The sequence below is a fragment of the Notechis scutatus genome, chromosome 3 (genome assembly GCF_049901735.1).
Source record: "Notechis scutatus isolate UNSWTSFEM ecotype Mainland chromosome 3, rNotScu1.2, whole genome shotgun sequence".
In the NCBI taxonomy this organism is placed as follows: domain Eukaryota; kingdom Metazoa; phylum Chordata; class Lepidosauria; order Squamata; family Elapidae; genus Notechis; species Notechis scutatus.
In genome coordinates, this window is record NC_142011.1 from 113,408,572 (window position 1) to 113,424,299 (window position 15,728).

The 15,728-nt window shown below is 41.7% G+C and overlaps 1 protein-coding gene across 7 annotated transcripts in view; it reads left to right on the plus strand.

The window, feature by feature from the left end:
• Positions 1 to 15,728, plus strand: part of LOC113425066 (cysteine-rich protein 2) — a 216,158-nt gene that overhangs the window by 181,339 nt on the left and 19,091 nt on the right. The window contains exons 8-9 of one of the 7 annotated variants that reach the window (XR_015749102.1): positions 7,958 to 9,015; positions 9,049 to 9,165. The exons of 5 other annotated variants lie outside the window; for them this stretch is intronic. Coding sequence is in view for 1 of the 2 variants with exons in the window: in XM_026687048.2 (XP_026542833.1) it covers positions 7,958 to 8,025 (68 nt within the window). In the remaining variant the exon portion in view is untranslated. Of the gene's footprint in view, positions 1 to 7,957; positions 9,166 to 15,728 lie in introns of those variants that run through there. One more of the 7 variants, XM_026687048.2, reaches the window with a different exon arrangement.

Sequence of the window (15,728 nt, forward strand, 5' to 3'; positions counted from 1 at the left end):
GATCTTTCCCAGCCTTCAGTTAGTCTCTTTCTTCTTCCTCTTTTTTCCTTTTTCCTTTTCCCCACACTTTTGAGTCCAATGTACAAATCTCCTTCGCTTATTACTTTCTCCTCAATCCGATATTGTTCTCCTCCCAATCGCTTAGCAGTCTGTCCTACAAACAGTGTTAAATAGAGCCTATAATCCTGTTACGCTCAATTCAGAAAGTCAATGAATCACTTTCAGCGCCACATTTCTTTCTCCTCCGTCGCCTCCTTCCTCTTCGAATTTTATCAAGAAACTAATCCCAAATAGCAAACCACTCACAAGCTCAAGTCCTCCAGTCTCTTAGTTTTCCTGAGTTCTTCTTTCCCCAGGTTTCTCCTTTCTGATGCTGTAATCCACACTTTTGCTCTAACGATCAAGCCTTTCCGCCCACGCTTATCACACTTTTGCTTTTCAAGCTGCTTTTCTGGCCGCTTTTCTCACCGGCTTCCGAAAAAGACTGCTCACATCCAGGAAAAGAAATCTCACGCCAATCTCACTCTTCAATACTATAGTCTTTCTGCACCTCTTTCTGCTCCGATCTTACCGGCTGTCACTTTCTCGCTTAGTCACATCGGTGGCAGACCGGACTTTGGAGCCACCATAGACTGGCAGCTGGCTCTTTCACGCTGGGCTCAGGGGCTCTTCCCTTCGTTGCCAGGGGGTTGCCTTTCCCCACACTGCAACCCGAGAGTCCCCTACACTGACACAAATCTCTCCGGGGTTCGTGTATCCTCTAGGGATCGCTCCAGACGCAAGAAAAGGTAATCAAAAACCGCAGCAGTCTTCTCCACCTCTGCACGTCCCTGTCCTGCCACCGGAAGTCTCGATTATGTGCATTTCTATAGATATGTAGTGGTCTCTCACATATAGTGCAACTCTACCTCCACATTTTTTTCCATGCATCAGTATATTCCAGTCATGGGTTTCGTCCCATCAGGTTTCTATAATGGCAACTATGTCATACCTACCCTCATATACTATTGCTTCTAGTTCACCCTGTTTGTTCCCCAAGCTGTAAACAGCAATGGATCATGCCCAGTATTTCCTAGCCGAACCACAGAAAACTACCATGATCTAATGCTTATCGATTTTACAGAAGACAATGTTGAAAAAGGACTACGCAATCTAAAACCATCTCTATCTATTGAACCAGATGGAATATGTGCCTACTACTTAAAAAAGCTATCCACTGCCATAGCAGAGCCTCTAAGCATAATCTTTGAAAAATCTTTCAGGACCAGCTCCTTGCCTAACCTATGGTCACAAGCCACGGTCATCCCCATCTTCAAAAAGGGAAACCCCAGCCTAATTGAAAATTACAGACCAATCTCCTTATGCTGCGTCACCTGTAAAGTCATGGAATCAATTCTTAACCAATCCATCATCCTCCACTTAGAGACAAACAACGTACTCTCCAATAAACAATTTGGTTTCAGAAAAAACTATCCTGTAATCTGCAACTCTTACACTGCAAAAACATATGGACTACACAACTCTATCAGGGCAAAACAATAGACGCAATCTACATAGACTTCTGTAAAGCCTTTGATTCAGTGGTACACAACAAACTACTACTAAAACTAAAATCTTATGGTATCTCTGGACAACTGCATAACTGGATAGAAGCATTCCTGTCAAACAGACAACAAATGGTCAAAATTGGGAGTGTCCTATCAAATCCTGTACCTGTCAATAGTGGTGTCCCCCAAGGCAGTGTTCTAGGACCAACTCTCTTCATATTCTACATAAATGACCTCTGTGATCATATTAAGAGCAACTGTGTTCTCTTCCCTGATGATGTAAAGCTGTTCAATACCACAGACAATACTGCTACCCTTCAAAAAGATCTTGACTATGTATCAGAATGGTCAAACAAATGACAACTTCAAATCTCAACAAATAAATGCTCTGTCTTACATATTGGCAAAAAAAAAATCAGAAAATAAAATACAAGGTGAATAGTCAAGACCTTGTTGATGATCCAAGCTCTGTAAAGGACCTCGGAATACTCATCTCTAATGATCTAAGTGCTAGAGCCCACTGTAACTACATAGCCAAAAAGGCATTAAGAGTTGTTAACCTAATCTTACGTAGCTTTTTCTCTGGTAATATCACACTACTAACTAGAGCATACAAAACATTTGCTAGACCAATACTCGAATACAGCTCCTCAGTCTGGAACCCACATTACATATCTGATATTAACACAGTTGAGAAAGTCCCGAAATATTTCACAAGAGTTCTCCACTCATTGCAGAATACCTTATGCCACCAGACTCGAAATGCTAGATCTAGAAAACCTAGAACTACGCCGCCTTCGGTCCGATCTAAGTATAGTATATAAAATCATACATTGCAATGTCCTACCTGTCAATGAATACTTCAGCTTCAACCAAAACAATACAAGAGCACACAATAGATACAAACTCAAGGTTAATTGCACCAAACTTGATTGCAGGAAATACGACATCAGCAACAGAGTGGTCAATGTCTGGAATACTCTACCTGACTCTGTGGTTTCTACCCCAAACCCCAAAATCTTTAACCTTAGACTGTCTACTATTGACCTCACCCCTTTCCTAAGAGGTCTGTAGTGGGTGTGCATAAGCGCATAAGTGCATAAGTCCCTGTCCTATTGTTTCTTTTTATTTTTCTTATATGTACCTATTTCATGTATTCATAACTATGTATATACTTATACCTATTATCTTGTAAGCGATTGACAAATCAAATAAATAAAAATAAATAAATAAAAGCTTTGAGCATTTGTATATAAAATTTAAGACTTTTATTTCTGTCCATGAATATGGTTCCTGCATCTCCTCATTGTTGTTTAGGTTTTTCTTTTTTCCCATCACTCCCTACCTCTTCGTTTGATTTGTTTTCTTGGGATTTATGATTGGTTTTGTGTTCTAGAGATTCTAAAGATTGGTCACCCTCCCCCCTCAATTTTAATTTAAAGCTCTTTTTAAAAAAATATTTTATTTTATTTTATACAAACAATCCATCTTTCATTTAAACAGTGTGTCGTCTGGGTACAAATATCTTGTGCAATAACAATTACAGTTTATACATATTCATTACTTTAGCATTAATACTCTATTCTTACTTAATATTGATGTACATAATATACCTGATTATTATAACAATCCCCATCTGAACATATTTAATTCTATTCACATGCTTACTATTTTTCGCTAGCCTTCTTTATTTTCTAACTTCTATATTTATTCTCCAGCCATGGATAAAATAGTTCCATATCATATAATATTCATTTTGTTCCTTCTCTTTAATCACAAGTGTTAGCCTGTTCATTTCTGCACATTCTAATATTTTCCTGATCACATTCTCATCTGTCGGAATCTGTTCACTTTTCCAATTTTGTGCAAATACAATTCTAACTGCAATTAATACATGAATAATTAAGTTTGTCTTCTCTTTACTATAAGTTTCAGGTATAATCCCCAACCATTTCAGGTTTTAAATCAATATGTTGCTGTATCATGTTTTCCAACCACGTATGTTTTTTTTATCCAATATCTTTTGGCTTCTACACATGACCAGCACATATGATAATATGATACAGGTGTCTGATGGCATTTCCAACATTTAGCTGATTTATCTTTAAACATCCTTGCCGGTCTTGCCGGCACAAAATGCCATCTACAAAACATCTTATACAAATTTTCTTGGTATGCAGTTGACATTGTTAATTTACAGTTTCTGTCCCAATGTTTCTGCCATAGCCCATTGTCTCTTTCACTTGTTCTTCTTCCATTTTAATACCCAATAAATAACTATACATTTTTTATCAGTTTCTCTTCTGTTCCTGTTAGTAATTTATCCAATTTTGTCAATTCTTTATAGAAACCATCTAATTTAGCATCTTTTTCATATCTAGCCTGTATTTGCATATACCAAACCATATCGATCCCTTGCTTCTTTAATTCTTGTTTAGTTTTGAGCTCATCCTCATCATTCAAAATGTCTTTGTATCTAACAATATTTCCCATATTGATAATATTTGGATGAATAAGTGCTTCCATTGTCAAAAGCCTGGTATCTTCAAGTAGTGCTGTTCTCTAATTTTCTCCCATATTAACAATAAAACATTTCTTATATAATGTCTTTGAAAGTAACCGTGTATCTTACTTTTCCCATACCAACCCAATTGCAAATCATGCCCTCCAGATCATGCCCTCCAGATTTTGGACCTCAGGTACCACCAAACTCATAATTTTAGATCCCAGGGACCACTAACTGGTTCTGTTCTAACTGGAAATGGTTCTTGCTTTCTAGCTAAGCACAGCCAAACCTCCCTTAGGACTGAAGGTTTGCTTGCAAGCAAATTCAGTACAGACTCACGGCAAGCAAATTTGAGAGACTGAGCTTAGCCGATGGCAGATAGATAGATCACTGAATGATTCTGTGAGCAGTTCAATCTGCCTGCTTTGCCTGATTTTGGATAAAAGTTGCTTTTTTATAAAAAATTCAATATTTACATACATGGTGCGTTGTGAGTTAATTTTGTAAGTTTGCTTGCAAGCAAATTTTATGTGACAGACTGAGCTAGCCAATGGCAGATAGATTGATTTCTGAATGAATCTGTGATTCTGTGAGCAACTCAATCTGCCTGCCTGCTTTGCCTGATTTTGGGTAAAAGTTGCTCTTTTTTTATAAAAAATTCAATATTTATATAAATATTTATAATATTTACATACAAGCCATGCCCAGCCAGTCACATGACTACCAAGCCACACCCACAAATTAGACAGAACAGATGATGGTCAGAAAAAGGAAAAATAGAAATTTAGCAGACAAGTTTGCCGGGTAAGGCAGGGAGGGTTTGTGAGGCTGAGCAGCTTTGTGTTTCTGCGCAGTCTGGATTAATTGCTTTGGGGGGGTGCTCTGGGGGTGAGATTTCTCTGCGGCCCACCAAATTTTTCTCGCGGCCCACTGGTTGGCGACCATTGCTCCAGATAATCTTGTATTCCTCAATATAATCATTCTTTCATCCATGTTAACACTACGGCCTGCTAGTATAATTCCCAGTTAGGTAGTCCAAACCCTCCTCTAGTTCTTGTGTCCTGTAACATTTTAAAGTTAATTCTTGCTTTTTTCCCTTGCCAAATATATTTTAATATTATTTTATTAAGATCTTCAAAATATTTTTTCTCCAATTTTATCGGAATTGTTTGAAACAGGTACAGAAATCTTGGCAATATATTCATTTTGATTGTTGCTATTCTCCCTATTAACGATAATTGCAAATTTTTCCATTTTTCCAGATCTATATTAATTTGTTGTATCAATTTATAATAATTATCTTCCTTATCTTCACACATCTTGCTGTTAACTGAATCCCTAGATATTTAACTTTCTTAGTGATCTGGATATCTAATATCTTCATTAACTCTTATTTCTGCTTCTCTGTAACATTTTTAATCCTGCCACTTCTCCATACTCTTCTATTTTTTTATTAACTTAGGTCCTGTTTCTAATGGATCTTCTAGGATAAAAACTAAATCATCTGCAAATGCCTGTAGCTTATATTTTTCCTTTTTTATTTCCATACCTTTTATCTCCTTATCTTGTGATATTCCTATTTAGTACTTCTAATATCAAATAGTAATAGTAACAAATAGTAATGGCAACAAGGGGTATCCTTGCCTTGTTCCCTTCTTAATATTAACCTTTTCAGTCATATCTCCATTTACCATCACCTTTGTGGTTTGTTTAAAGCCCTTGTGATGAGTTGGGCCAATCTTTTTCCGAGTACATTTTCTCCTGTTTTTGTGAGGTACAGCTCAACCCTTGCCAAGAGTCCTTCTTTTAGGTAATGCAGTCCATGGTCCAGGAAACCAAAGTTTTCTTGGCTACATCAACCCTTTAGCCAGTTGTTTATTTCTATGATTCCTTTTTCCCTCAACGAGGGTTGACCTTTTGTTGGGAGTACTGATGAGATACTTGTGTTTTTAGCTTCTTAACTGTATTGCCTTAGTTGCTTATAATCTTTCAATATTGTATTCAGGTTCTTTGTTGTGTCATTGTCCCAACGTGAAGGAGGAAAGGGGCCTAATCTGTAGGCCTAATTATTTTGGTTAGGTTCTCAACCACATCCTTGATTTTTGCTCCAGGGAGACAACATACCTCCCTAGATTGTATGTCCAGTCTGCGGATGGCTGGTTCTGTTCCTTTGAGAATAGAATCTTCTTCTTTTTTTTTATAAACAATTTTATTAGTTTTTAAAAGCAAACAAAACAAACAAAACATAAAAACATCCAGCTTTCTTTCATAAATATACAAACAGTGTGTCGGTTGGTTTACCAATTTTTTTGTGCATCCATTTCGTAGTCTCAATTACAGTTACATTACATAATGACTCATATTATCAATCGAAAATTATATACCCTAGTATCACTATCAAACAATTTGACTATAATTTTATTCATTCATACTTTGCGAGATAACCATAATTTACTTAATTTATCTTATAACAAATCATATAATCATACCAAATCTATCCTAAAAACATTCTGTAAATATAATATCAGATAAAAAAGAAAGAAATATCACTTTATATATTCATTATTGTCTAAAATTCTAAATATTCTATTATTGTGTTTTATCATCCAACCATTGATAGAAAAGGTCCCAAATTTTATAGAATTGTTTATCCTCTTGTTCTCTAATTTCAAATGTCAATCTGCTCATTTCAGCACATTCCAATATTTTCTTAATAATTTCTTCTTGCAATGGTATTTTCTCATTTTTCCAGTTTTTAGCAAATACAATCCTAGCCGCTGTTAATACATTTACAATCAGGTATTTCAAATCTTTACTATATGTATCAGGTAAAATTCCCAATAAAAAGATCTCTGGTTTCAAATCTATGTGTTTGTCATTTTTTCCAACCACATGCGAATTTTAGTCCAATATTTTCTAGCGTCCTCACATGTCCACCACATATGGTAATATGAGCCAGGTATCTGATGACATTTCCAGCATTTTTCAGATTTATTCTTGAACATTCTTGCTATTCTTGTCGGGGAAGGTGCCACCTGTAAAACATCTTATACAAATTTTCTTTATAAGCTGTTGAATAGAATCTTCTATCATCAACACTCACCTTCCTTTTTTGGAGGGGGGGTGCAGTCTGGGGTGCTTTTCTGTTTATCTCAGGTGTGTTTGTTGATATGATTTTTTTAAAGGGCTATTTGATTATGTCTCTTTTCTAGATGTCTGCAAGTTTTCTTTGAGGAAGGAAAACTTGGGCCTGCATATTTTTGTCTAGGGGGAGAAATCGATTGGTCAGTTTTAATGGGGCTGCTTCTGGTTGGGTTAGATTGGACAATAGTGATTTGTTAGATATGGGTTAGATATACTTGCTTTTTTATTATTCCTTCTATGTGTGACACATCTCCATTTGTCTTCCTCCAAAGGTTTATCAGCAGGATCACAATATATTACTATATTATTATATATTACATAGTATGTATCATATATATATATATGAACAGGATCATAACATAATAAATGATAAATGAAAGCATTCTGCTATGGCAAGGGTGTCAAACTCAATTTCATTGAGTGCCACATCAGCATTATGGTTCCTTCCTTCCCTCACTGCCTCCCTCCCTCCTTCTCATTAATATCTCCTTCATTTTATCACGTTGCCTCTTTCTCTCAGTCAAAACTGTGTGGCCTCTGAGCATTTCCCAAACCCCCAGTTCTTTGAATCTGCTAATACTTTACTTATATACTGCCATATATAAACATTCATTTTCCAATAATGAATTCACTATTGGTTTTCAAGGTCATATACATTAAAATAATTCCCAAACTGACTTATACTTCCTCTTTTCCCTTTAGCCTCTTTATCCTTAATTCTTCTTCTACTGACTTTTTTCTGTGTTTTTTTCTTTTGTAGGGGTGAATACAGGTGCAGTTGGAAGCTACATCTATGATAAAGATTCTGAAGCAAAAGCCCAACCTTGAGAGCTTTTTTCTAGCCAACTATCCACCTGCTCAGCCCATTTGCACTGATTAATCTTATGTGTGTAAACATAGTAAAACCTGCTTAGAAGAGATAGCTGTATCTGTTCTTTTATATGCTCCCCAGGCAGGAGATGATATTCTGTTTCCTTTGCAAATTTTTAATGGCTGTGCTTTAAAAAGACAGAGCTCTTTCTCCCCCAAGTTTCTGATTTCACTTCAATTCTGTGTGTTCTGAGCAAATATCTTTGCTGCCATTACTTTATATGACAGAACACAATTTTGCAATGTCCCCTCCAGCCTTTGGAGTTCATTTTTTTAAGGTACAACTTACCATTCGCTATTAGTGGCTGAACAACTGGAGCAATAAACAAATTATTCAGGGAGGTAAAAAAAATCAGGTATATTTTTGAACAAGGCTATTAAATATAGAATGATGCCTCCTAGATTGAGAGCTAAGGTTCTTACCAGCTATGGATTACCTTCCTACATAAAGTTTCATCACTGTCCCTTGTTGAAGCAGATGTCAGCAGCAAACTCATCCTAGCAGCTGGGTCCACTATACTTAGCTGAAGCAAAAGAGTTGTTTTTTGAAACTAGTTTGTATTCTTGAGGAATCTGTCAGAAATTATGACCCTACTAATGTTATGCCAGACAGTATATGGTCCTAACTTGGATATGGAAGTATAAGTTATTTATGTAAGTATGCATGTATACATGGAAAATATTACTGCTTACAAACCAAGCAACTTGCTATAAAGACCAAGCAGCAAAAATGGGAGAAGTAGAAAAAGAGACACTGTGTGTGTGTTTATATGTGATAGGATGGGATTGTAGCTATTTGCAAAGGAACCAGTTCTGATCTTATTATTTATATGCTTGAAATTTATTTATAGCCAGATAGTAATGTTCTTTTTTGCTCTATTCTTCTAGTGTTTTTAGCAGCCCTGGGTCCTAAGGCACAATTGAAACTAATTAAGAGTATGAGCTGAGGTAGCAATATACAATATATATGAGCTGAGGTAGCAATATACAAATATTTGCATTGTAAAAGCTGCATTACCCAACCTGCAGACTAATTTTTCCAATGCAGGATGCTTATCTGCATACCTTTTGCAATTAATAAAGATGTTTTACAACTTATGTGTACTGTGTTTGAAGCTGTTCTTTGTAGGAGAGAAGGGGTGTAGTTCATCCTAAGTTTAAGAAAATCCTTTATTCACAGAGATGTCTGGGACAATTAGGCACCACCCCCTTGGTCATGCCCATTTCACTCTCGGTCATCCACCATACCCAAAACAAAGCAGCCTTTCTTCTGACAATTCTCCACTCCCCAGCCCTCCAGTCCTAGCCCCATTTCTGGAGGTGCATTTCTACCTTGTTAATTTGGTGCAGGGGACAAAAGCTGCGCCTCCCGGCATCCAATCAGGGCAGCAGGAGACAGGCATTGGGGGGGGGGGGGGTCATGAAGCCAAAGAAGCTAATGCCAGATATTCAAGAATTAAGATTTGGATGGCACATGTGATGGCACATGCATGGCACAAAGGCAACACAGCCAGAGAATAATTACGAGTTTCTTTATTAGCTCTAACTTCGCCCCAACATCCCTGTTACTCTCCGATCCGGAGAAAAACCTCACCCATGAACTTGTAACAACATTTGGCTGCAGATACTTCAGTCCAAATGTTGTAAAGAGAAAACTTCAAATTACTACTGGTGGTGTGGAACAAAATTAAACACGAAAACTATATAGAAATTCCAGTTCCACATTAGAAGCGCTGGTATACCCAAAACTTACAAATATGGGAAAAATTGTCTCATATAAGGATATACTAAACAAAAAAGGGGAATTGAAAACCAGACTAGAATTAAAAGAACAAGGGGTGGATTGGGAGTGGTGGTCATACCTATAAATACAGTCATGATATGTACAGGATGTGAAAATGTGGGATATTAATAGAGAACTAACGACACGAGATACACTATTAGTGGGGATTGATGATAAATTGATCAAGGTAAGATAAAAATATACCAATGGTGGCATGAGCCAAAATTTTTGGATGCAATATTGAACTGGATAGATGGCAAAAACTTTGCAGGGGGGACAGGAAATTAACATTGGCCACATCATATAAAGAGAATTTGTATAAAATGTTTTATAGGTGGCATCTTCCTCTGGCAAGACTGGCCAAAATGTTTAGGAATTTATCCCCGAATTGTTAGAAATTGGGCATTGATAGAATTACCTGAGAACGCCCTTTCTATCTACGCTGCAAGAAAATCCAGGAATGGGATATGACTCCTCCTACTGACATCATAGAGCTGAGTGTGCCACTATAAAAGCAATCAGCCTTGGCTGATCGCCATCTTTTAGGCGAAGATTCTTGACAGAGTTAACGTGTCTCTGGAAGATAAACAAGCAAATTAGATAAATTCCCCCCCCCCCCGACGTACCAGGGTGGGGCTGGGCTCTCTTGCAGCGTAGATAGGGTGTTCTCAAGTAATTCTATCAACACCCATTCTCCTCCATGCTGCTAAGAGAGTATGGGACATACCAAAGCCCACATGTCCATGGGAGGATCAACGTCTGGGTAGGTTACTCTGACTGTGGTACCACCCATTGAAGCACCCTCATTCCGAATGAGGCATCTGCTGAAGCAAAAGAGTCCAGCCTATAATGTCGTATAAACGGCAACAGAGACGCCCATTATGGAAATCTGCAAATTTCTTCCAGTGACGCCTGAGTAGACCAGGCAGCCAAAGTAGCCGCACTCCTAGGGGAGTGGGCCGTGATGTTCCTGGGAACCAGCAGGGACAAAGCTTGGTGGGCCTTGGAGATGCAAGTCTGAATCCATCTCCCAATTGTAGAAGGGGCCACCTTGGTCCCCAAGGAGGTGGGATGACACAAACATGGCCTCAGATGTCCGGAATTCAGCTGTCGGCTTGATGTAGATCTTGAGGGCCCGCCTTACATCCAACTTATGCCACCTATGCTCCAACTCATGTTGTGTCCCGGGGCAGAAATTTGGCAAAAAAACCTCCTGCGCCCGGTGAAACCAGGAGTTTATCTTAGGAACAAACGTGGGGGCTAACCTCAATACCACCCCGTTGTCATGGAACACACAAAGATCCTGTCTAATGGAGAGAGCGGCTAACTCCGACACTCTCCTGGCAGAAGTGATGGCCACCAAAAATGCCACCTTGATGGTCATGAGTTGGAGAGACACTTATTTAAGGGGTTCAAAGGGAGGACCCGTAAGGGCCTGCAGAACTTTAGGGAGATCCCAAGTGGGAAACCTATGAACCATGGGAGGGCAGAGGTTAGCTGCCCCCTGTAGGAACCTGTGTACCGAGGGATGATGAGATAAGGAATCAAGACCCTCCCTGGACAAAACAGAGGAAAGAACCGCCACTTGATGGCAAAGAGTATTAAGGGTGAGGCCTTGATCGAGCCCATCTTGGAGAAACATTAACACCTCCACAACTGATGCTGAAGATGGCACTATTGCTGACTTAGCAGATCAGAACAGAAGACCCCCCCCAAGTAGCATTGTAGATGCGCGTGATGGAAGGTTTTCGGAAGGCCTGATTGGTGTCAATCGCTCTATCAGGAAAATTGGCCTTTCTCATAGATTGCCGCTCAAGCACCAAGCGGCTAATCGGAACCACTGAGGGTCCTGGTGGAGCAAGGCCCCCTGACGCAAGGAGATCCTGTCGTCCAGGAGTTGGAAACCTGGTGAAGACTCTGCTTACCTGAGCATTGAGGGGAGAAGAGATCCACTCTTGTTCCAAACAAGAAGAGATCCACTCTTGTTCCAAACCTGTGGGACAAGGCCAGAAATAATGAAGGATGGAGACTCCAATCCATTCGGCCTGAGACTGACTCAACCAGTCAGCCTGGACATTGTCGACCCCCAAGATGTGATCTGCCCTGTTGGACAGAAGATGTCTCTTGGCCCATCTCCCCAGGTGTTCTGCCTCCCTCATGAGGGCCCTGGACCTGGTCCCCCCCCGTCTGTTGACATGGGCCTTTGCGGCCACATTGTCTGTCATGACTAGAATGTGGCAACCCGCCACCCTGTGTCAGAAATGTTTCAGGGCCAAGAAGATGGCCCTGAGTTTGAGCCAATTTATGGGGCAAGCTCTGTCTCTCTGAGACCAACTTTCTTGAGCTATCTCGCCTGCTAGATGGGCTTCCCAGCCTTGAAGACTGGCATCCATAGTTCCCCTATCTGGCTCCTTGAAGGAAAGACCCCACCATACTGCCTGGGATTGCCACCACCTGAAGGATTGAAGGACCTGGGGTGGAACCTGCACTCTGATGGATGAGTGGCTGGTGCCTGCCTGTTGGAATGGCAGCAGGAACCACTGGAGTACATGGGCATGAAGGTGGACCCATGGGACGATGCCAATCATCTTCCCCAGGAGCTGAGACAGGAGAGACAGGGGAACGGTGTGCTAGCGTCGAATCTGGAGTATAAGGGCGTTGAGGCTCTCTCTGCGGTGTGGGGAAACAAAAACTTGGCAACAGGAAATATCAGTGATCGTCCCGAGATGCAACAGCCTGATCGTAGGGACTTTTCTTCAGGTTGATCGAGAAGCCGTGGTCTCGCAGGCACTGCAGCATGATGCAAAGATCTTGATGGGCAGAGCCGACTGACTGCAACTGGATCAGGATGTCATCCAGATAGCACTGGACCCTCACTGGAATAGACTGAAGTGAAGCCGCCAGAGGTGCCAGAACCTTTGTAAAGACCCTGGGTGCCAATGAAAGACCAAAGGGAAGGGCCTGGTACTGGAAATGGACATTCTGGTAACAGAAACAGAGAAACTGGTGGTGATGAGACCAGATAGGAATATGGAGGTAAGCCTCCGAGAGATCAATGGTGGAAAGGAGGTCACCCTCTCAAACATTCTCTAGAATGGAATGCAGAGTTTGCATTTTAAAACGCCTGTACAGAATAAATTTGTTTAGGAGTTTAAGGTTGAGGATGGCCCTCCACCTCCCAGAGGCCTTTGGGATCATGAAGAGGCAAGAGTAGAAAACAAGTCCTCGTTGGAACTGGCTCAATGGCCCAAAGTTGGAACATAAAAGAGCTGTCCCTTGACGTAGGACATTGAACAAAAAATTGTGGGGGTGGAGAGAGAAACTCAAGCTGTAGGCCAAACCCCACTGTTTTAAGCACCCAGGCGTCTGATGTTGACTCCTCCCATCTAGAGGCGAAAAAAGCCAGACGGCCTCCGATGGGGGGGAGAATAGGATCTTTACTTCAAGCATCGGAACGAACGACCTCCTCCCCCTTGAAAGGACCGTTTACCATGGGCCTGTTGTTGCCTGCCTGAAGCCTCAGGACATTGGTCTTGGCGCTGAGGGAAAGATCTCTGGCCTCTGGAGAATCGCGTTGTGGATTCAGACCTGAAGGAAATGGGCTGATAGTACAGACTGAGACGATATTCAGATGTCTTCCCCGCTGTAGAGAGAATCTTTCACTGGTTTTGACCAAGTAAGGCTCCAGGGCGTCGCCGAACAGCTTATCTCCAGAGCATGGGGCCGACGCCAACTTCCATTTATGATGCGTATCTGACTGCCAATTCCGCAGTCAAAGGAGCTCAGAGGAAGCCATGGCCCTGGAGGCGAACTTGGCAGAATTCAAAGTCGCATCTGCCGTAAATTCCGCAGCAGCAATTATCTTGTTAAGATCTTGATGCGCCCTGAAATCAGTGGCCGGGAGTCTCTCTTGTAGCTGATGGAGCTAGTGCAATGAGGATCTCATGAAAAATGAGGATGCCGTAGATGCCCTGATAGCCCAAGCTGCAGCCTGGTGGGTGCACCTAAGGGTTTGCTCAGACCTCTTATCTTCTGCCTTAAGCACATCCTCAGGTTCAGTGGGCGTGTCTGATGAAGAGAACGAGGCAACCACTGGGGCATCTACTGAAGGTATAATCAGGGCACTGGCTAAGGCAGGGCCAACATTGTAAAATCACCTATCATGCAAAGAAGGCCGTGGCCCAGATCCAGGGGATGCACCCTGCTCCTTCACTAAATCAAGGAATATGGTAGGGGAAGGGAGAATTTCAGTATGAACCACTGGTCTGGTGAACAGAGAATGGCTGTGGCCAGGAGGGGCCACCTGAGGTTCTGGGGCCACTTCCTCAGGGTCAATTGTGCCATAACCAAAGCTTTGTGCAAAAGTGGCTTGAAGAAAGGTTTGAAAACCCCAGTTGAGGAAGGTTGATCAGCTCTAAACTCTTTCTCCTCAGACATATTGTGATCTATTATTTCACCCTCTTACTCCTCAAAGTGTGAGGAGCGACTGTGATCAGAAGGGTTAGTATAATTCCCTTCCTCCTCCTTCCCCCAATCTGAGTGAGCTGGTCATTGACTAGGGTAACTTCTGTATGATGAAGAGACCCCCTGAAATAAGGAAGAAAACAAGGACTGCCGCTCTTGAGGGCGAAGGAATTGTTGAAACCCCTCAGCTAGTCCCTGTCTGATGACTACCATTTCCTGTGTCCTTGTTGCTGGTGGACACCAGCAGCCGTAGGAATATATGTAGCTTCTGGCCTAGGCCTGTGACCCCCTTGGACCAAGTGACCTATGGGGAAAGATGGACCAGGCTGCCTGTCTGGAAGATGGGCCTGTTCTACTTAAATCCTGGGGCATAAGCTCCTCCTCCACCCTCTCAGGAGACCAAGCTAAAAGGTGACTAGCAGAGGTGGAGGCAACCTTCCCCCCACCCCCCACAGAAATATCAGGGCAAACCTGCATCTCCCCAGACTGGGAGTCCTGTTGAATCTGATCTCTCATCTCTGCCAATGTCTTCTCAAACTGCTTTTCTAAAGCAGCATGTCTTCTCTTCTCAGCCCTTCTCTGGTTTGGAAGTCTTTTTTGGAGCTAGGGCTTTGGCCTTGAGTTTAGCAGCCATTTCTCTATTTGTAGAATGGCCTTTTTGTCTTCTCTTTTTTCTTGCAGCGGCTTGAGAATTGAGAGGTTCTTCTGGCCCCTTAAGGGACTGCATGTGCAGCTTTCTTCTCCATCACACAAACAGGGCAGGCACAAGAGGCGCTGTGAGCTTCCCCACTGCTAGTACTACCTGTAGCGAGGGCTACGTGAGCTTTAAAGCTGTGAGGCCCGATCCACAATCACTTCAGTGGGACAAAATGGCCTCCTGGCCTCCCAAAATGGCCTCCTGGCCTCCCAAAATGGCCACCCGCCATGTGTGGCAAGCACTGGAACAGCTTCACTGCCTCCTCAGCTCAGTAGGTCCTTATCAGCCCCGAGCAATCTTGCGCTGCCCTAGAACAGCTGCAAAGTGGCCAAAAACAAGCTCCGGAGTCAGCTGTGAAGCGGGAAGATAAGCAGTAGCGTGACAACACGTTTCAATCTTCAGGCTGTGTGGGAGGCTCTGTAGAACGATCCCTGTAACCGCAGCCCCTTTACGAGGCAGTGCCGAAGCCTCAATGCTGCGGGAGAGCGGGTCCCCGCCCTCCTGAAGCTTCGCTCAAACCGGAGCCCCAGGAGCAGCAGCAAACAGCCGAAAAAGGCAAAGAGAAACCAAAACACACTTTAAATTCTTTGAACTCAGACAATCTCCTCCAGATACAAAGCTCCAAGTCAAGAGCTGAGTCAAAAAGATGGCGAGCAGCCAAGGCTGATTGTTTTTATAGTGGCAGACTCAGCTCCATGACATCAGTAGGAGTCATAT